At 37.9% G+C, this 23,546-nt stretch overlaps 1 protein-coding gene across 4 annotated transcripts in view; it reads right to left on the reverse strand.

The window, feature by feature from the left end:
- TNIK (TRAF2 and NCK interacting kinase) overlaps positions 1-23,546 on the reverse strand; it is a 412,478-nt gene that overhangs the window by 117,437 nt on the left and 271,495 nt on the right. For all 4 annotated transcript variants that reach the window (XM_017529736.2, XM_017529735.2, XM_017529734.2 and 1 more), the window contains exons 5-7: positions 11,506-11,616; positions 7,730-7,820; positions 5,765-5,895 (exon numbers count right to left, since the gene is read on the reverse strand). In XM_017529736.2, the coding sequence (XP_017385225.1) occupies positions 5,765-5,895; positions 7,730-7,820; positions 11,506-11,616 (333 nt within the window). The remainder of the gene's footprint in view (positions 1-5,764; positions 5,896-7,729; positions 7,821-11,505; positions 11,617-23,546) is intronic.

Raw genomic sequence — 23,546 nt, forward strand, 5'->3', positions numbered from 1 at the left:
TAACTCCCCTGAAGTAATTTGCAAATAGGAGGCAAAGTCTAAACTGGTCCTATATGACTTCAAAGGACTAACTCTCATTAATTATGTTATATATTTATATACTATGTTATGTAGACAGAACTCGGGTGGTGAGTTATGGTCACTGAAGTGGAGATAGTTATTAATAATTCCATTTCACACATAAAACAAACTGAGGACAGACATCTTCAGTTCTTTGTCCATTTTCACTTGTTATGTGACCAAAGGAAAATTATTAGAATAGCTTACTTTCTTCCCCTGGGGATCAGCCTATTGCCTGGAAAAGGCACTGTCTGCATTTGACTAAGGAATCCTTTGTAGGTGGGTGTGAACAGGGAGCCACAGAAATATGTTGAATAGGGTTTCTGGTTTCCTGTTGGTGACACAAATGTGATATCTGGGTCATCTTCCCTCCGACTGAATAGGGAGGACCTTTGTTTGAATCTCAGTACACAGATGCCAGGACTTGTGTGAGAGTGTAAATGCATCATTCCGCAATCTGAATATTGTCCTCTCAGGTGACACCCTGCACGGAGGGAACTCTGCCACTAGCTAGGTTGCTCACTTTATTTCCAACTGAACCTCTTACTTAGAAGAAGAATCTCCACCTTGCCTGAATAATGCCAATTATCTGTGACACAGGGGAAAAGAGTACTTTCTCTACAGCAAGAGCACAATATTCACCCAAACCCTGGAGAGGAGACACCCATGTCTGCAAATAATCTGCAGCACCTGTGTGAAAGTCTCATAAACAGAGTTTGGGCAGATAATAAACAACATTGGTACAGATCGGGCCTGAGGACAGGAATCTGGTGGGGAGTTGAATGAGGGGGCACGCCATTTCATTGTGCATCTCTTACTTCATTGGCTTAACATGAGAGCAAGTCCTGTTTACGGCACAAAAAAAAAAAACAAAAACACGTAACAGGGCAGAAAGATATGGAAAATAAAAACTAAGTTTTCCATCCACATGCCCTATCCAAAATAAATGCTATTAAGTTTTTCCAGGTTCTTTATAGATTTCCCATGTGTGTGTGTGTGTGTGTGTGTGTGTGTGTGTGTGTGTGTGTGTGTGTGTCTGTCTGTCCGTCCATCCGTCTGCCTGTCTCCGTGGGGTAGGAGGGGTGAATAACACTACATTATGTGTACTATACTGTGGCGTTCAGCCACAGAACTTTCTTAGTGGGTGTTTCTGTTAAAGCAATAAATACACAGGACTATAAAATGCTTGGCAGATCCCATCCAACCAAAATGAAATTCAAAGTAGGTTAAAAAAAATTTAAACAGCCTAGGCATTTTGAACAGTTTTATTAATTTCAAATCTTTTGAATGCTTATTATTAAATGGGAAAGCTTTCATTATTGCCCCACATACTTATCAGGGAAATGAAACCTTTCCTTTCACTTGAAGTGTTTTGACAGAATTTCTGAAAACAAGAAAGGAAGGGCCTCCAGGGGAAAGCCAGCACACTAGGCAAATGAGATTCTGGCGCTCCTCCTTAGGAGAGGGTCTATTTTCAGTGAGTCACTTACTGTGCCCAGTAGATATCATGCAAAACCAGACTCTGGGATAAAAAACAGGAGCTCTTCAGACTGCTCTGTTACAGAAGACTTTATATTGTTGGGTTACTTTAGGTTTTATAAAAAGTTATAGTAGTCTTTAAAGACATCTTAGACAAATCAAATAATAATAAATAATAAATCAAATAAGAAAACTAGGCTATACTCTTTTCTTTTGCCTCTTGCCTTTATTTTACAGGAAGGACTTTTGTGGTAAGAAATCTAATGAAGTCCAGTGGCCAAGTCATCCCTTTATTCTAAATCTCAGCCACTCTCAGCTGAGAGTGGCTATGGCACATGAGGGCCCAAAGTGTTGACATCAACTTTCTGGGGCTGGGATACACCACTGGGCCAAGCGGACCACCAAACACACAGTGCTGGGTCCTTGGGCTTTGATGGGGTCTCAAATGAACCTTCTATCAGAAACTGCATGCACAGATATAGCTTGACTAATTACTTATACACAATGGATAGTCTCTAAATATGCACTAAGTGAATGAATACATAATTTTGAAAGTCAGCATTTTGTCAGGCTGTCCCCTGGTGACACGTCACAGTCTTAAGAATCTTAAACAGAAAAGCGGATAATATATGGTGCCAAGAAAGAAGAAGTAAGGGTATTTAAAGATTAGCATCTTCTCTGGCCCACAGTAAAACTGTCTAAATGGATGAACTAAATCTGCAAAGACTCTCCAAACCTTCCATTGTACCCCAACAGAGTATGGTATGGTATTGTTATTTGATTTGTTATTTATTGATTATTTACTATTTGATTTGTCTAAGATGTCTTTGAAGCCCACTATGAATTTTTTTTAAATGTAAAATAATTCAATATGATAAACCCCTCTGAAGAAAAGTCTTCCTTAGTCATTCTTTTGTCATCCTTCTCCTTACCCATAGCAAATAACCAATGAAGCTCATATTTCTACCATGACTTTTTCCTCCTCGTGCACAACCTACCCTTATGACAATCCTGTTAAATTAATTTGCACTAAGGTCTAAATGATTGATGCAATTGAACCTATTCTATCAGGATCCTTTATGTTTTAATAAAATACACACAGATTCATCTTCAATCTTTATTTTCCCATTTATTTATTTTATTGCATTTTAGGTTCTGGGGTACATGTGAAGAACACGCAAGATTGTTGCATAGGTACACACGTGGCAGTGTGATTTGCTGCCTTCCTCCCCATCACCGATATCTGGCATCTCTTCCCTTGCTATCTCTTCCCAACTCCCAACCCCCCACCGTCCCTCCCCTATTTCCCCCCAACTGACCCCAGTGTGTAGTGCTCCCCTCCCTGTGTCCANGAACATGCAAAATTGTTGCATAGGTACACACCTGGCAGTGTGATTTGCTGCGTTCCTCCCCGTCACCTACATCTGGCATTTCTCCCCTTGCTATCTCTCCCCAGCTCCCCACCACCCACCATCACTCCCCTATGTTCTCATTGTTCAACACCCGCCTATGAGTGAGAACATGCGGTGTTTGATCTTCTGCTCTTCTGTCAGTTTGCTGAGAATGATGGTTTCCAGGTTCATCTATGTCCCGACAAAGGACACAAACTCATCGTTTTTGATGGCTGCATAATATTCCGTGGTGTACATGTGCCACATTTTCCCTGTCCAGTCTATCATCGATAGGCATTTGGGTTGGTTCCATCTTCAATCTTTTTAATGTCTCAGGATACTTTTATAGCCAGGTGAACCTCCCAGTGCCTCTGAAATCACTGTGCAACATTACGACCTCTGTGGTTACCCATGCACCGGGCTTTGCCCATACCTAGAGCTCTGCACTGCTCTCATACCTTTTACAATGATCTTAAACCATAGTCCTTAGCCATAGTCTGAGGAGAGAGGACCCAAATATCAGTTTACCTCCAAGCTTTGGCTTAGCCAGAAGGAAAGCCTCTTCTAGGTGCCCTACTGAAAACAAGTCAGTTTGTAGGCACCTACTTTATTTATACAGCAAAAGTCCCATATATGATGGAGTCAATCATACTACCTAAAAGATTAAGCACAGGGGCTGGGCTAGGTGGCTCATGCCTGTAATCCCAGCTCTTTGAGAGGCTGAGTGGGTGGATCACCTGAGGTCAGGAGTTCGAGACCAGCCTGACTAACATGGAGAGACCCTGTCTGTACGAAAAACACAAAATTAGCTGGTAGTGGTGATACATGCCTGTAATCCCAGCTACTTGGGAGGCTGAGGTAGGGGAATCGCTTGAACCCATGAGGCAGAGGTTGTGGCAAGCTGAGATTGCGCTATTGTACTCCAGCCTGGGCAAAAGTGAAACTCTGTCTCAAAAAAAAAAAAAAAACAAAAAGATTAAGCTGAGGGCAAAAGCTGCAAACACTGATTCCCCATGGTATGTTACACAGCAGTCTAGAATATCTGTGGCCCAGATGTAGGCTAGTTAGCACTTGTTAGTATAACTATGGTTTGAAGAATTGCTTGTAGCTAATCATGATACACATATCTGGCCTCGGATGTATATTTTGTAGTGTCTTTTCTGAAGGGATTTGCAAATGAAATTATTTAAATATGCTTATTGTTAGCATTTTAAATAAATGACACTTATTTTGGCAGGAGATTAATTTTTAACTTGGCAGCTGTTTTCAGACAGATGGTTGTCAGGTTATTACAGTAACTCACTTTGAAGGAAGGAGGAAAAATTATGGGGGATTATTTTGTTTTCAGACCCCCAAGCTGGCAATTCCCCAAAGAGGCAAATTTTCTGTCAACACTGAGATATGAGGCCTCAAAAACGCTGCAATGTTTGCATCTTTGAGACCTGATTTCAACAATAGCCCCACATGTCGAGAACTAAAAATATTCCTTAAACGTGAAATTCTTCAAATATACTGTTCAGTTGGTAAATTGGAGATGTATATGGAAGTACAATACAGAGGAGCAAGTTAATATATTGGAAAGAGCTCTGATCAGAAAGTTTGGAGACCTGCATTCAGGTGCCACCTCTGAGAAGATCACTAACCGGGTGAGCACCTGCAGACCTCTGCCTCAGTTTCTTCATCTGTAAGATAAGAGTATTTGCAGAGGATCATTAAAGTGTTTTGGTATAAAGTTCATGCACCTCTGAAACCAGCCCGGGTAGATCAAGTTTTGCCCAGATTGTCCTGTAATGTACACAAAGACCACAGGGTGTCTCTCTACCGAATGCATAGCCTGGAAACCCACACACAGTTCCTAGATTCCACTGCCCCCACTTTCATTGTCTTGACTTTCAGTCACAGTTTATTAGAAAGTCATGCCACCTGACAGTCCAGACAATAAAACTGAAGGGCAATAACCCAAAATTATGTTTCATTTTCAGCTAGCAGAACAGAAAAGAGAAGCGCTTCTTGGAGAAATCTACTTGAACACAGGTTTGAATTTATTAGCAAATTTCTAGCTTCTAATATAAAGTAAAAAGTCACAAGTCAAATCTCTATGAAACATCAGGCCACACAACAGAAATACTATAAAGCAGTCACCAATATTCCATTTGATTCCCTCTCATAAAAAAAAAAGATAATTATACTTTGAGCATTGTAGAAACGAGTGAGTCTGATTATCCTCAATCAGAAAAAGATGACTCAAGACAACAACACCTTAGTTTAACATAAAAAGCTATCATAATAATCTTCCAAAAACCTAAACCATAACCAAAATGGACATCTAATCTATTTTCCAATAATAATAAGAGTAAATTTTAAAAATATATAGAAAATGATTTAAACTTTATTTTTTCAAAAAGGCAATCAGATATGATAGGTGAATTCATTAAAAAGATCCTCACTTGAAGCACACATGGACACAGGGAGAGGAACATCACACACTCAGTGGAGTGGTGTGATGGGGCACTAGGGGAGGGATAGCATCAGGAGAAATACCTATTCTAGATGACGGGGTGATGGGTGCGGTAAACCACCATGGCACATGTATACTTATGTAACAAACCTGTACGTTCTGCACATGTATCCCAGAACTTAAAGCATAATAAAAAAGAAAAGAAAAAAAAGATCCTCACTTGGATGTCTTATAAGTCTTAAACTCAAATAATGTTATTCAGTTTTCCCTTGGGATCACATAAATCATAAATATAAAGGCATGTGAGAATTCTCCAACTGCATGACCCCAGATAAGATGGTAGGCATAGTTTTGAAACATAACAGAGAAGTCATACCTTGAAATCATATGTGGCATCTGGGTTTTCGTCACAGGCAATAACTTCTGGTGCCATCCAGTAGGGAGTTCCAATGAAAGTATTCCTCCTGCCCACTGTTCGATCAAGCTGGGCGCTGACTCCGAAGTCCACTATTTAAGAGAAGACAAGTAAGTCAAGTCTATGATCTTAGGTTTTATATGGTGATACAATGGATGTGAATTATTTTATTGTGGTAAAATATGCATAACAAAGTTCACAATTTTACCATTTTAAAATGTACATTTCTGGGGCACTAAGTACATCACATTGTTGTACACCATCACCACTAACCTCTAGAATTTCTCATCTTCCCCAACTAAAACTTTGAACCTACTAAACAATAGCTCCCAATTTCCCCTTGCCCCAGCCCCTGGCAATTATAATTCTACTTTCCATACCTATAAATTTGCCTATCCTCACTACCTTGTATAAGTGGAATCATACAGTATTTGTCTTTTTGTGACGGGTTATTTCATTTAGCCTAATGTCCTCAAGGTTCATCCACATTGTAGCATGTGTTAGAATTTCCTTCCTTCTCAAGCTCAAATAATATTTCATTGTATGTATGGATCACATTTTGTTTATCTATTCAACTGCTGATGGGCTCCTGGGTTGCTTCTACCTTTTCTATGCTGTGAATATATGTTTTTAAACTGCATGTAAAAATGGATGAAGCGTACCAATGAGGAAGGCGCAAAGAATTATGTTTGGTTACACCAAGGCTCCACAGGGACCAAAAATAGGTGTTATAGAAAAAAGTAAGCTTGGTTGTCATAAAGGGTAGTATTTTTGGGGATACAAGAAAAATGATTAAAAGCAAAAGTCTGGAGTCAGACTGCCTAAGTTTGTATCTCATTTCTGCCACCTACTAGTGGTATGACCTAGGCTAGTAGATGAACCTCTTTGAGGTCCGCTTTCCTACTCTGTAAAATGAGGATGATATCTGCATAGAGTTGCTCTATGGAAAATGGTCATGTACAGGGCCTGGCACATAATATACACTTAACAAGTAACTATTAATTAGGGATGCAAGAATGCTCTCAGGATAGCTTATCTAGTTGGTACATATATAACTGCTTAGCCTACATAATGTATACTTTTGTTTTTAAAAGAGAATATTCATGAGCTGAGAAAGTTTGGCCCCAAATGCTAACTAAGAAAAAAATGGAAATCATGTATTTCAACAAGAAGAAAGAGCAAATGTTTGGGACATGAACATAGAAGATGTTTAAATCTCTTTGAAAATATACAATCATGTGGACAGTGATCCTTTGCTAGATGACAAGTCAAATATCCTATTGGATATTTGTCAATTCGTGCTCTTACTCATACACACCAAGCAAGAAAATGCACGTGGTAACTCTCTAGTTTATTTGGACAGTCCCAGATTTGTTGCGGAAAAAGCTCTAATGGAGATGCCAAAGAAAACGATTCTCCGACTGATGGACGTGGGGATAATCAGTATGCACCTAACGTAGAATATTAAGCATCCATTTTGCACAGGAGCCCAAGGTAATAACAAAAACAGTGTAAATATAATTTAAACCTATGGTACTATACCAGGAATTGATTATTCTGAATATGCCTGTGTATATTTTAATGGAAAAAAAATTTGGGCCCTAGTGCTCTGTTGTAGCAGCAACAATATAAACAACAGAGGAGCCCATTTAAAAGTTTGTCACTTCTAATCTCTACTGAAACAAAAAAGTCTCAATTATTTCTACATATTGATTAAGCAAATGGTTCTGTTCCTACATTATATATATATATTCGTTCCTCAGAATGCCTTGAGAAAATATTGTTTTAAATAGACAAAGAAATATTTTCCTTTCTATTTTTAGGGCAATGCCCTCCACAGTGACAAATTAACATTAATTTTTTAAAACTGTTGGTATAATCACATCACTTCCTGCAATACCAAAGCTCACAGGATTCTGCTCTTACCTAGTTTAACTTCTGCATTTTCAGTCAGCAAGACATTCTGCCCTTTAATATCTCGATGAATCACTTTATGCTGGTGGAGGTGACTCAGCCCCTAGAGTGATGGAGAGTCAAGAAGGGTTAATAGGAACATAAGCCAAGATGCAAATAAATTATTTCAAATGTTAATGATCCAAAAAATTTACACTCACCCAGACATACTTTTCAGAATTATTATCACATCTTTCATGTGTTCATAGTACTCTTCTAACTGTAGGTAATTGATCAATACAAATTAAAATACATAGGCAGTCCTTGCAATGCATGGCACTGTGTTTAATGAAATGCTTGCATATCGGATCTGATTATCAGGTATCAGGGAACCATGCAAGTGACAATATTGTCCCGACATGAACATGTGTTTCAGTTAACACTACTGTGAAAAGCAAGGACTGCTTGTATTTGCTGCTTTGAAAAAGAACCATCTACACAGTCTCTGTACAGAAAACTAACCTGATTTAACTGAATCCCTGCAGGATTTTTGGCAATATTTGAATTTAAAAGTTAAAATTTACTTTTTGTTATACGATCAATTGATTGATTGATTGAGATGGAGCCTTATTCTGTTGCCCAGGCTGGAATGCAATGGCACGAACTTGGTTCACTGCAACCTCTGCCTCCCAGGTTCAAGCGACTGCCTCAGCCTCCAGAGTAGCTGGGATTACAGGTGCCCATGACCATGCCCAGTTAATTTATTTTAGTAGAGACGGGGTTTCACCATGTCGGCCAGGCTGGTCTTTAACTCCTGACTTAGATGATAAAGTGCTGAGATTACAGGTGTGAGCCACAGTACTTGGCCTAGTTATACAATTTTAATTAAGCACAGTAAAATATTTCTCAGACCAGCCAAGAAATTTCCCACCGGCTGTAGCCAGTATGCTTCACATTTAAGAGGGAATACAATTTCTATTTCCTTTGTTGGCATTTATCACTGTCATTTTTAGTTTATGCTAGTTTATTCTATTTGTGACTTTGTGCTCATTATGTGAGATAATTATTCAGTGACAACTAAACCTGTTTGTGTTCCACTTCTTCATGAATTACTCTGTTTTTGGCTTTTTTTGTGGTGCAAATTCTTTAACCTACAGACTTACTCTAAAGTAGTCACATAGTTTTCAGATAAATTATAATCTAAAAGAATCTAAAATTGGAGTCTTAAATTATTTTATGCTAACACTTGATAATTCAAGGCATTGGGTACCCAAGTGTTATCACTTTATTATTTATACTTCTTTGCTCTTTTAATTTTTCTCCACAACAACAAAACCATGGTATGAAAAATGAAGTTGACACAAAAAGAAACAAAACTAGATATCTGAATTCTCTTGTCAAAGAAATTCAGGACATTATAGATGTCCAAAAAGACCCATAAATACATTTAGAAATATCAGGAAACATAAACTATGTTATAGAAGGGTTTGAGGCACTAGTTTAGGTCTTAAAAAATTGCCCTTCTTATCTGTTCAGTTTGTCACAAGGTAGGAATCTAGCAGATTTAAATGTGTGCTTTTCACAGTATTTACATACCCCATAAATCCTTAAGAGAGGGACTGAAGATCCCTTTCCCTCTTTCACCACTGAAGTGGTTGAAAGCAGAAATAGAGCATGGAAGTGAGCCAAAAGTTCTTTTAATTAGATCATACAATGCATGGAGGTCGTCTCTAAAACCTCTTGTGGCCAGAGACCTTTGGGTGATCAAATGTCTCTTCCAGTGAGTCATGTCTGAAATGCTGATATCATTCCAGAGAGTGTATTGGAAAAAGGAGGAATACCACTGTTTTCACACATTGAAAGGTACTGAAAGATGCTCATGTGATGAAACATACCTGCTACTTTTAGAACCATGAAGATTAGATCAGATGACTGCTCCCTTGCAGGGTTCCCCAGCAGTGCAGAAAGGCACACTGGGCAGAACCATCCCTAGAGGCCTGACAGGTTCTTGGCACCCACTCAGTGGTCAGAATGATTAAATAATCCATCAGGCTCTATCTGACTGAGCAAAATTTTAAGTCAGAAATTCAAAGTAAGTTTGCAAAATCAAAACATACATCAGATGTGAAGGACATTGTTTTTCCTCAAATTTTGTTTTGTGTTCTGTATAAGAACACAAAATACATAATTTATATTTTTGCCTACCCCAAGCCATGGAGGTCTTTTCTTAAGAGCTTTAATTTTTACATTTTTCCCATTTACATCTATAACCCAGATTGAATTAATTTTTGAATATGGTATGTAGCTGTTGTCAAGTTTCATGTTTTCTTACAGATATTCAATTGATCAAGTCCTACTTACTGATAAAAAGCACCCTTTCCTTTGTCACAGACCAGGTGTCCATATGATGTGGGTCTGTTCCTGGACCCTTGATTTTGTTCCTTTGGCCATTGTCTCATCTTGTAATAATGCTACTCTGTCTTAATTTATCAGTAGCTTTCTAACAAATCCTGATAACTGGTAGGATAAATCCTCCTCTTGAAGAAGAAGAAGTTTTGTTCTTCAAGATTGCCTTGGTTATTCTTGGCCCTTTGCATTTCTATATAATTTTTTTTTAAAAAATCAGCTTTATGAATTTCCACAAATATACCTATAGGAATTTAAACTGGAAGTTCAATGAAACCATGGATCAAACTGGGTAGAAATGACTTCTTTACAATACTGAGTATTCAAATCTGTGAAATCATATACACCTCCATTTATTAAGGTCTTCTTTAATATTTCTCAGTAATATTTTGTCATTTTCAGGATAGAAGTCATTCACATCAATGTTATAATTTTAAAATTCCATTTTCTATTTGTCTTTTGCCTAATTTGGTTTGATTTAATGAACAAATATCATCTTCTTATGCCTTCGTTCGTTTTTAAGTTGTATCCATTTCATCCATCCACCCAAAGCATATAATCTATCTTTCAAAGGCATATCTTGAACACACAGTTAAAAAGTTTTAACTTTTGTTCACTTAAACTAAGAAGGCAGAGCTTATAAATAAAAATTAATGGCCAGGAAGATCCAGTAAGAATGCTCAGTAGACATATTATAACCTCCATATTAGTAGGAAGGGATGATTAAGCTAGTCTGAATGAACTAAAATATATCCAATTACTTTCTTTTTCCTGAACTCAGTTCAGCAAATATAACACTATTGTCTAGATTTCCTGGTTGGGGCATTTGTGGGTCAACTGGTCAAACAGGAAGTCTTGTTCTGCTATTTTGATTAGTTTAAGTGATTAGGTCTCAAAGATTTTTTTTAAAGGTAAAGTCAGTTAAACTAGGTTGTATGTATAGGAATGACTAAAGTCACACAATCCTTATAAACTTTATATGCTGGGAAGGTATTACCCCGTTAAGAATAATATACTAGTTATTAACTTTCACAAACAGATAAATGAGTGATCAAAATTTCTCTTAAAATAATTCATTTCCTAAGTGGAACACTGTATTTATGATCTAAAATCAGGTTTCTGATTGGAAACAGCATTCAAAATGAATCCCTTTTTAAGTGAAATCACCCAATGTCAACCTAAATGAAAACATGCTCATGGCTTATCTCCAGAATGGCTCTCACATCCATTAGGGCAGACCTTCACACCAAACTACCACCACCACCGACAGGGTAAACTTTTAAAGGGTTTTTGATATGCTTATGAATTTCATTAGAAAGTCAGAACAAAGTTCAGTCCCTCCTAAGAGATCATGTGTTGCTTGAAGAATCTGGGAAGTGGACCAGACCCCACTTGTAACCTACCCGCAAGATTTCCCTGCAGATGTACGCGATCCATTCCTCTTTCAACGTGTTACCTTTCGTGTTCTTGATCAGGTCGGTGACAGAGCCAGCACCACAAAATTCCATCACCAACTGGCAAAGGAAGCAAACAAACCATTATTTTAATGATGCTTCACAGATTCTATCAAGTTGGCGTAAGAAAGCACAAGTAATCGGCTAGTTTGGAATGCCCTTCCTGCAAAGAAAAAGTAATCATAAAACAACATATAAAACACATATAAAACAACATATAAAACACATATGCTTTTACCTTCATTTACTCCCAAAATGATAGAGAGGAAAGACTATTTTTAATTTTTTCAACCTGTAAGTTATAGTTGGAAGTCGAGGAAACTCTCCATATTCTTAGTTATTTTTTGTTTGTTTGTTTGTTTTTATTTTTGAGACAGGGTTTTGCTCTGTTGCCAGGCTGGAGTGCAGTGGTGCAATCTTGGCTCACTGCGACCTCTGCCTCCCGGGTACAAGCGATTCTCTTGCCTAAGCCTCCCGAGTAACTGGGACAACAGGGGCCCACCACATCCAGCTAAGTTTTGTATTTTTAGTAGACAGTGTTTCTCTTGGCCTTGTGATCCACCCACCTTGGCTTCCCAAAGTGCTGGGATTAGAGGTGTGAGCCACTGTACCCAGCCTCTAAGTATTTTATTTTTAAATGGGAGTAGGTAGATGGCTCAGACAAAATTAATAACCTCTCTGGTTTTGCTCATCAGTCAAATTTTCACATAAATTAGGTTTATTCCCCTATCAGAAAGAACTATGGTTCTCTATGTGTCCCAACCTAGGGTTACAGAAGTGCAGACTGTTTATGTTATTGGTTTGTAAGTGGCACTGTAAGCTGTCAGTGTGGGGACTATCTGTTTTTAATTAACTTCAGCGAATGTTCCCAGGAGGTTGGACACATCAAATAAATTCAATAAACAATAAACTCTAATTTAGCACCTTTCATCCAAAAGCTCCAAGCATTCTATAAATATAAACTCATTACAGTACTTAGCAATGTATAAAATAGGCAGAAAATAAACATCGCCCTTACTTAATGGGATGTAGAGACCATATGAAAAAAAAAAGAATCATCTATGTGCTTTTACATGCATTTTTCTAGGCTTAGAAAAACACATCCATTTCCAGACTTTCACCTTTAAAAATATCTTCAACAAAGGTTACCTTATTAGGTACTTACATATTTTTTATGATTATATAAAAAGAATTTATAATAACTAGCAATCAATTCCTGACTTGGTAATAGAGACAGAACTAAATGGATCCTCAATAAAATCACATTGATGGCTTTGGCTTTGTCCAAATCTACATTCCTGATATCAGCACTATGTTTCCACGTCCTAAAAGATAACTTCACCAGGCTGCAAAATCTTCAGGCAGAAATTATTTTTTTCTTTTTCTCTGTATACCTAATAGAAACCCAATACAATTTCATGAAATGAGTTTCATGAATAAGTTTCCAAAGCCTGTTCTGACTTTTCTTATGATTCCACAAAGGCTAGGGAAACCTTTCCACCTTCTCTAAGAAGCCAGGGAAGTTGCAAGATCTGTAAGTGTTTATAAGGAAATTTGGGAAGTTCCATAAGTAGACTACATTCCAACCAGATAAAACTTGGTAAATTACAATATGTAATAGCCCAGAAACTACCAAAGACCACAACATCATGTCAAAAAGGATTCATTTTGAAGAGACTCCAAGTGGCGAAAGACGGGATAATTTGAGCATCGATAAGAATAATAGCTGTAATGTGAAGAAGCACTTTAAATGTTCTTAATTAAATGCCTGAATAAAGTCACCCCCCTCCAAAGAATATGACTGGCACTGTTAGAAGAAAATAACGAACCAACTTATTTTGAGAGCTGACAAATAAAAGGAAAGACTGAAGAGTTTATACTGCCTTTTTAACACAGATCTTACCACTGGGTAGTTGAATAATAAAAGAGGGACAGTTTCTCTTCATCAAAAGTAAGGTATTCCATGTAGTAAATGAAGAAAACATGGTAGAATTAGAATGCCACTATTGTGTGCCTCTTAATAAGCTAGCAGACTCAGGCAGTGATCATCAACGACTGTTAACATTTTAAAAAAGTAAATATAATTTGCCTCGATAAAAGAACCCACATTACCTAGGAAGTAGTATTGCCAAAAATAAAAACAAAAATCTGAATCTGATCAAGCTTAGCTCCAACCACTGATTTACAGGAGATTCAGAGAACTGAGGAACATGTAACCTCCTGGGGATACATTCAACAAAATCTAGACCAGGATATTAGTCAAGACAAGGAGGTTTTTTCAATACATAGATGGCAAGGGAGGAAAAAAAGAAATGGAAAGAAAACCTATAGATTTCAAAACACTTAAAAAGATATACCAACAAATTGCATTGGGTGCACCTTATTTAGACATTGGTTTTTTTTTTAAAAAAGAGATGTTAAAATTTTCGAGATAATTACAGTTCTGAATACAGAGTTAGATATTTGAGGATACTCAAGAAATCTGGTTAATATTTTTAAAGTATAATAATGGTACTGTGGTTTTATAAAAAAAAGTTCTTATCTTTTAAAGAAAAATGCTGAAATACTTGTGGATAAAATTATATGACAGTTTCTTCTATAAATAATGCCAAGACAACTGGATATCCACATGCAAAAAGTGATGTTAAACCTTTACCTCATATCCTATACAAAAAAATTAACTCCAAATGGATCAAAGACCTAAATGTAAGAGCTAACCCTATAAAACTTTAAGGCAAAGCCACAGGGGTAACTTCCTTTGACCTTAGATTTAGCAATGGCTCCTGAGATATGACAACAAATCTACAAGCACCAAAATAAAAAAATAGAAAAAATTAATTTTATCAAAATTACAAACATTTGTCAATGAAAGGATAATATCAAGAGAGTGGGATAAGTATTTATCCCCACAGAATGGGAAAGTATTTGCAAATCATATATCTGATAAAGGTCTACTATCCAGAATATATAAAGAACTCTTACCACTCAATAACGAAAAGACAAGCAACCCAATTTAAAAATAGGCAAAGGACTTGAATAGACATTCCTCCAAAGAAGATATACAAATGGCTAACAATGACATGAAGAGCACTTGATGCTATTGGTCATTAGGAAAATACAAACCAAAACCACAATGAGATACCACTTTACAACCACTAGGATGGATATTAATATAACAAGGGGGAAAAAAGGCAGAAAATCGCAAGTATTTGTGAGGATGTGGAGAAATTGGAACCTCTATACACTGCTAATGGGAATGTAAAACGGTGCAGTCACTGTGGTGAACAGTTAATGGGTTCCTCAATAAGTTAGACACAGAATTGATACAAGACCCAACAATTCCACTTCTAGATGTATACTCAGAAGAATTGAAAACAGGTGTTCAAACAAAAACTTGTACATGAATGTTCAAAGTAGCACTATTCATAGTAGACAACAACAGAAATAACCAAAATGTCCATCAACAGAAGAAGAGATAAACAAAATGTGGAATATCCATACAACAAAATATTATTCAGCCATGGAAACGAATGAAATACTGATGCATGATACATGGATGAATCATGAAAACACAATGCTAAGTAAAAGGGAAGCCAGACCAAAAAAAGGCCATGTATTGTATGATTCCGTTTATATGAAATATCCAAAATAGGCAATCCATAGAGACAGAAGTAGACTAGTGGATGCCAGGGACAGAGGGTAGGGAGTAAAAGGAATGACTATTTAATGGGTACACAGTCTCCTTTTAGGGTGATGAAAATGTTCTGGCACTAGACAGTCATGATGGTTGCATAACATTGTGACTATACTTAATTGCCACAAGTTATACATTCTAAAGTAGCTAAAATTTAGGGAAATTTTATGTTAAGTTTATGTTACCAGAATTTTTAAAAATGACATAAGTTTTGTTCCAAAATAACCAGAGGGGGCAAAGTAGATGGGCATGTAGATGGGCATGTGGATGGGGTGGAATTGGCCACTGGTTGAAGGCTGTAGGGGCTAGTTTTGGGGACATAGGTGTTCACTACACTCTTCTGCCTTTTTTGGTGTATTTTTAGGAGTCTCCAGAATACAAAGTTAAAGAAAGTCCCATATGTAGCAAATCGGGGTTCAATGCCAGCAGGATGGACCAAAGAAACATCTTTTGGTAGCAGGAAATGAGTATTTTCCTGAGTGAGCAAAACATGTTTGTGTCCCTTCTCTAAGTCTCATTTTGAAAAGCGCATTGACCAGGCCTCCTGTGAATACATCTATTGCTCCAGTATCAGCTAGAGAAAATGTTCCACCACTGAGCTCTATTAGGCCATGTAATTACAGCTCCCAAGGAAAGCAACGGAAGCCCAGCGACTTGAGTCTTTCAAAATTAGATTGGACAAAATACTTTCAAATATTCAGTAGAAAACAATCCTACTCTAGCCAGGCACTACTGTCAGTGATTTCTATAATTTCCTTTTCCATTCAGCTCCAGCTGAAGGCAGCTAAATTCTTTTCATCTCACTATGGAACAAAATGATTGTTAAACTATATAACGAGATTTTTAAAAAAAGAAAGAAAAAATCCTAGCACTTGCTAGCAATCAGTTCCTAGAGCCACGCAGCAATGCTGATAATTACTGCTACACACAGCAGGGACCCTCACTCTCCATAAGTAACCTCATCACATTAATAAACAGAAACAGAGCTTAACATGCCAAGCTCAGCAGTGATAAGTCAATAACTTCGCATCTCACAAGAAATAATGGGTCGTTAACATTTTTCCCAAAAGAAAGTTCTCAAAGAGTTTATATTGGGATAATAATACTTGCTAACATTTACTGAGAATTCACCATGTGCCAGGCACTGGGTGAAGTGATTTACAAATGCTTTGTTCATTCTCCTTCACCTAACTTCCTTTTTCTGTATTTGGAAATACAGCTCAGTTATGGTCTGTACCTTATCCACAGTCTACACTCACACTCATGAGCAGGATGAAGAGATATTGCTCTCTCAATTATTAGCCATGTGTCCTTGGGTATGTCCCCTAACCAGCCTGGGCTTCACAGTGTCTCTCTCCCCACTACTACCACTATGATAAAATACAAAATAAAAGCATCAATCTCACAGCTTTGATGTGAACATATTAATTGTGTTTATGGATATAAAGCTCCTATCAGACAAAAAAATCTCAAAGTGTTTTTATGATGTTTCTATTCTTTGGTCTATTTTGCATTTATAAAAATGCAAAAAGAAAGAGTTTCTGACATGGAAGATAGCATCAATACCTCCCTTATGCCCACCTCGCTTGGAGAGTGAAGAGACAGGGCTGAAAGATGTTAGCAAAAGGCACTGGGCATAATTTTCTAAAACCTCTATTAATAAAAGGGCACCAGCGACACTTGTCTCTTTTTGAGACAATCTCACTCTGTCATCACGCACCAGGCTGGAGCGCAGTGACACAATCTCGGCTCACCGCAACCTCCGCCCCCTGGGTTCGGGCAATTCTCCTGCCTCAGCCTCCTGAGCAGCTGGGACTACAGGCACACGCCACCACGCCCAGCTAATTTTTGTATTTTTAGTAGACACAGGGTTTCACCACGTTGGCCAGGATGGTCTCTATGTCTTGAACTCGTGATCCGCCGGCCTCAGCCTCCCAAAGTGCTGGGATTACAGGCTTGTCTCTTTTTCAAGTTTGTACCACACAACAAGAAGACATGATGGTGCATTCCAGGGCAATGGATCTTTTTATTTGGAAGGCAGTGGTGATGGGGGTGGGGGAATTTAAAAGAAATCTTATATTTGAAATTTTAACTCAACATTGCCTGAATAAATAACTGGGTCAGAAACTGAAATAAACATGCATACCACTGGAGAAGAAACAAGGAAGGTCAAGTTCAAGGTGGTTGGGGACAGGATAGGGACTAGGCCTCGTCCTGGAGAAGGTGTCCACAAAAAGCATAGTACGAAGCAACCAATTTATCAGAGAAAGGAATTGCTTGGATTATTTAGACATGGGAAGCTATTTTGTCTGAATAACAAAGATTGGCTTTTAAAAACCAAAGAGTTCTGACACTTCACAATTCGCATGGTTCATTGTCAGCTGTCACATTTCTGATAAGTAGGATGTTTTCTCTTAGAGGTTGGTGGGGGGTTATTTGCCATGCCTTCCTGTGCTTCTCCCCTCTCCAGGACAATATTTAAATAAAGAGTCTTCCGCCTTGGCTGATCCCAGAAGACATTTCAGAACACTGAGTCAGCACTGAGGTTGTCTCTTCACCAGAGATGGGCCCTTCAGCATGGAATCACCAGATGTGATCCGCATCTAAACTTCCCTTTCTAGCCCTAATAACCTCTAAAAGAATTTAAAAAGATTTATTCTCAAAGGCAGTCAAGGGTTTGGATGATTCCTAGGGCCGCTAAAGTATTCACTCATTTGCTAGTTTATTGGTTTTTAAGTTTCTGTAATGAGAAACGAAGTCTTAGGGTGGTGTTTTTAAAACTGCAGATACTTACCCAGAATACCAAGAATTCCTTGACAGGAACTAATTCCTCCTAAATGTCACTAGTCAGTCACCCACAAAAATAAATGGCTACTAACAGATCCCTTATCTTTTATAGTAAACGGAGGGGTTGGAGGCAGGGGGCAGGAAGAGGAGCAAATGGGAAGATAAAGGTCTTTCTAAAGTGAGAAGAGTTTGCACCAAACAGTTTAAATGGCACCCTAAGAAAATAATAGGAAAGAGAAACTTACAAGAACACAATTCTACAAAGATTTAACCCGGAAACATCAATGAGGCAGAGAGTGTTTTCATCATGTGTGGTTGAAAATAACCACAGATCTCATCTGCATGATTTATGATGGTGTAAACAAAGTCCAAACTCAGTAACTTTGGTACAGAAGGCTGCTTTATTTGCAAAAGGTAGCTTAAGTCTCAAAATATAAAATGTCTGTAGAGAAATACAAAATACAAAAATTGGTAGGTATGCATATGAATACATGTATCATTTCAATTAACTAAAATAAAGCAAATCTTGGGAACTTCATATTTGAAAAAGCAACGTCAATGGCCTTTTGCATTCATTTTTAAACTAGCATGTACAGTATGTGGAAAAAAACCTCTTGGTTTCTGAATTATATTTTTAGACTGGGAAAGAGAATGCTTAAACTGTAAATTTTAAGACTTCCAAAGATAAAAAAATGAGTTTCAAGGATGGGAAGTATCCTAGACTTTATAATAAAGCTCTGGATAGTGAACAACTCTATGTCTTGAAAATGACAAGGACAGTTTGAATATACTGAGCCAACTAGTATCTTTAGTAACAAGAAGTCTGCCCAAAGGACAGGCCCACTACAAATGCTCAAGTTGCCTATGTCTAAACAGACAGAAAACCCAGAGTCAGCATGATAGCATTCAAGGAAATGTTAAGGACATTAGCTGCATCTTGTATTTGGTGTCTGGGCTCAAATTCCACAGTACGCATGCAAAATCTTCTGCAGATTTTTTTTTTGGGGGGGTGGGGAGGAGTAAGTCACTACATGTCAATTTTGTCCAAAGACCCAATCATAGAAGCTAACTTTAAGATTGAAGAAATTTTCAACTCGGCATGTCAGAATGTTACACCCAAATAGAAGAATGTGTGGTGAGGAATGGTGAACCAGTTTCTAGACAGGTTGAAAATAGGAAAAGAAAAGAAATTCTAACTTTAGAGCATTTAGGCCTAATCATCTTGATTGCTGAGGATTCTGAGAAACACAACATAAAACAGGATCATAAACTTTGGCTTAAAATTTATCTGTAAAAAGGAATCAGAAGGGTTGTATGGACCATTAGCAAAATAACCTTGGGTACATATAAAGTCTTCCTTTTGCTTAGACGAAAGGAAGTTTAAACAAAGTTCAAATAAAATTTTTGTGACAAAAGAACATATCAATTTCATATTCTTATCAAAGAATCACCCATTAATTCATAAAATGGCTCTATTAAAGTTCAACTCAAACCATTTGCAACGTATTAAGTTCCGTGTAACTTCAGATCTGTGTTTGTATCTGTGTAACTTATCTTGTGTCTCCATAGGTCTTGCAATGTGGCAGCTCTGAAGCTGGGAGACTGTTTATAATAATTTCTCTCACCATGTTAGGCATATATATGGTATACGCCAAACTCAAATTCAATCTGCCAAATTCAACCTTTAAAAATTTCTGCTCACAAATAACAAGACTAAATAACTTCTCCAGAAAAGGGACCTAGAGTTTGTATTTGAAGGAATGGAGTTTTTACTTATAAAAGTAACAAACACTAATCAAAACAAGTTTTAAAAGCCTCATTTCTGATACACAGCACTAACAAAAGATAGTTATTCAAAAGATTCAGCCATGAGTGGTTAATTTCTTTTTCTTGCAAACGTCACACAAGGGTGGTTAAATTTTTGAGGGCATTATCTGCAGTACCTAACATTTAAATGTTAAGACAATGAAAATTGAAGTGGGGATGATTTTTACCAAGCCAAGATGCTATAGCAATATAAATCCAAAACACAGCAGAAGTAGGTTTAGGAGTTGTGGCCAACATCAGTGCAGATTCTGAAAAGGACCTTTCCTGGGTAGTTAATGGGTGTGTTTCTTAGCTCATCTCAGCATCTCACTCTGAGATGATCTTACACAGGCCTGGGTAAGTAACGGGAGTACGTGAAATTGAGTATGTATGGAAGATAACAGGGGATGCTGGGGCCTCTGGTGCAAATTGAAATGATATGTGCACTCTAAAGAGCTGGTACACTGCTCTAACATATTGCTGCTATTTGAAATTTCAGGCCCAATATTTCTAGATCATTTATTTTTTAAAACTTTTCAAGGAATCCAGACTTTTCTGTGAAACTGTTCAATTTTTCTAATGTTGGCATAAATAAACCACCACTACCTTATGTGAACCACACTCAACATATTTACTGTGGCAGCATTTAGCCTCCAGGCTGACAGTTTGCCAACTAAGAGCTAGTCCGACATTACCATTTTTTAAGGTAGAACCCAAATGCCAGAAACGCTGGCTTTACTGAGGCTCAACTCTGGGTTTCCAGATTCCCAGGCTGTTCGGATCTTTGTCCTTAACTCTTGGCTCTTAAGGCAGGGCAAAACTCTGTTATCTTACTGGACCATCCTAAGTGTCAGAAGATGATTACAGATTTATTTCCTGTTACAAGATATTTTAGTCCTGTATTATGGTGATATCAAAAAAGACAGCAAAATATGTGTGAGTTCACATTCTAATTTTTGAGAAATTAGTCCATTTAATAAACAGTACTTCTCACTCTCTCCTGGTGTCTGAAAGGCATGCAACAAAACGGAGAGCCTCTCATCACTGATAGGCAGCAGAATGAGATGTTGTGTGTCAGAGCTTGCCTTGTTTCCGAGAGATGGGAATCTTTATTGAAAGGGCTCTCTTTTTTGATATCCGGATCAGACCCTGAGCAGTTGATAAAGGAGAATTGCTTGGCCATTATCAGAAGTAGTTGTATTTCCACAAAGAGCTAGGGCTAAACAAGAGTTTATCTACAACAAGACTGATAGGATTCGAACAGATTATAATTCAATCAGACACCGGAAACAGCATATATACTGGCTAGTGGGATATATGCAAACCTGTCCTCAGGCCACAGCAAAGTAAATATCTGGGGAATATTTCACGTAGTATGAATACAGGGAATAAATGTTAGAAAGCGCTGCTTTTGGTTTCTTTAGGCCATGCCTCTATATAATTCATAATATTTTTATATAAACGTAATCCTAACAAAATACCATTAGTACAAAGAATCAACTATCTATGACCTTTGCAATTATTTGATAAAACACTCCCAAAGCGCCTAGTGCACTTTTCAAAATGTACTTCTTAGAGTGTACAGCACTCTTATTAGTAGCTAAACAGGTCTTACTATCCTCTTTGAATATTGGGTAAACAGAGGAATACAAATTAAAGGTGAAGGCAAACTAAATTTATTTAAACATAAAGCTTCAGTCCTATTTAGAACATCAACTTCTGATACCAGAACTATTTTTCATGAACAAAGGAGAAGAGTGTAGTTGTAGGGTTTAAGGGCTTGATTCTTAAATCGGATGGCTTGGGGTTAGCCAACATACTGGCTTCATCACGGACTTGCTATAAGAAGTTGGACAAACTTCTGAACTTTCTGAGCCTAGTTTCCTTCATCTGCAGAGTAGGGATAATACTTAATTTGCAGAATGGCTGCAAAGATCTAATACGAATATGACAAGGTAAACAAGTATAGTTCTTGGCACATGATAAACAGGTGATATTACTGACCACTGTTCTTGTTAACACAGAATACCCCAAATTTAGTGAGTCAGAGGCCTTGGAATAAGTATGTACTGTTATTCTATGACCATGTTTCCACCAATATTGTAATCTGATATTAAGTCCCTAACTATTGTGTTTGTCTTTCCTTTTCCTAGTTCTTTCTTGATTTGTCATCACATAAAAGAAGAGCAACTAGGAAAAGAAATGACGCTTTTGCCCTCATGAGGTCTTCCATAGCTTTTATCTTCATCTTCAGTAACAAAGAAGCTACTGGACAATTCCTAGAGGGGATGGTCAGAGGAGCCCTCTGCATAGACACAAGTCTGACAAGTGCTAGGCCCTTTGTCCTTCACACCTGGCAGAATATAGGGGCTGTAACTGCCACATTTTGTCAGCTGCAGTTAATTGCATTTAATTGAAGTGGAGTAAGCCGGCAAAATCTCTCCCCATGCGGCCCAGTTTGGAACTGCTCACTACTTGTAGATCCCCCTTTATCAAGTTCAGGAAGGGGATTCACTTACTGAAACAGTTTCCTAATTCCTCTCCTGTTTCCCTCCTTGATACAGCTGGTCTACTCTCAACCCAGCAACTGAAGTAACCCCTTCAGTATGTGGGTCAGATCCCATTCCCCTCATCCCGCCTTCCAAATCCTGCATGGCTCTCCCACTTAATGCAGAGTCAAAGCCGAGGTCTTTCCAACGGCCTGCAAAGCCTGCATGACCTGGCTCCAGGTTGCAGACTGCTAACTTCTCAGAAACACAGCAAGGCAGCTCTCTGGATTATTTTTATGAGGGCGCTAACCCCATTCATAAGGGCTCCATCTTCATCACCTGATCACCTCCTAAAGGCCCCACCTCCCAATACCATCACATTGAGGGTTAGGATTTCAATATATGAATTTTGGGGCACACAAATGTGTAGTCCATAACACCCTGCAACCCTTACCTGCATTCCCAATTAATACTCTAGCAGGCACTTACCAGCTTCCAGCATCCTCTAGAATTGTCTTATTTATTACGTTTATTGTTTGTAGTCTATGGCAAGAATGTAAGCTGCATTAAAATATGGACTTTGATAACTTTCGTTCACTGTTATATTCTGAGTGCTTGGAAGAGTGCTTTGTGCCTAGCTAGTGCTTGATATATATATATATATGTGTGTGTGTGTGTGTGTGTGTGTGTGTGTGTGTGTATAGATCATATATATATATATATGATATGATAAATATACACATACATATATATAGATGAATTAATGACTATATGAAAATATACATGTTCTCATATATATATATGGAAGAACGAATTAATGAATTAATGACTGGGGAATAAATAAATGAACACAAACACATCAGGCTCTTGCTTCTCAGGGACAACAGCCATCTCCATGACAAGAGCAATTGGCCCGGGTGAGAACTGCGGGGAAGTGACTCATTTCCAGCGTACAGTATCTCCCATTAACACCATTCAGATGCCAACAGAGGCCTGCTGCTTTCTCTAAGTACCTACCTGAAAACGAACCAAAGATTTTGCTCATTTTTTTTTTTGAGACGGAGTTTCGCTCTTGTTACCCAGGCTGGAGTGCAATGGCGCGATCTTGGCTCACCGCAGCCTCCGCCTCCTGGGTTCAAGCAATTCTCCTGTCTCAGCCTCCTGAGTAGCTGGGACTACAGGCACGCGCCACCATGCCCAGCTAATTTTTTGTA

This window comes from Cebus imitator, unplaced genomic scaffold (assembly GCF_001604975.1).
Source record: "Cebus imitator isolate Cc_AM_T3 unplaced genomic scaffold, Cebus_imitator-1.0 Scaffold61, whole genome shotgun sequence".
NCBI lineage: Eukaryota > Metazoa > Chordata > Mammalia > Primates > Cebidae > Cebus > Cebus imitator.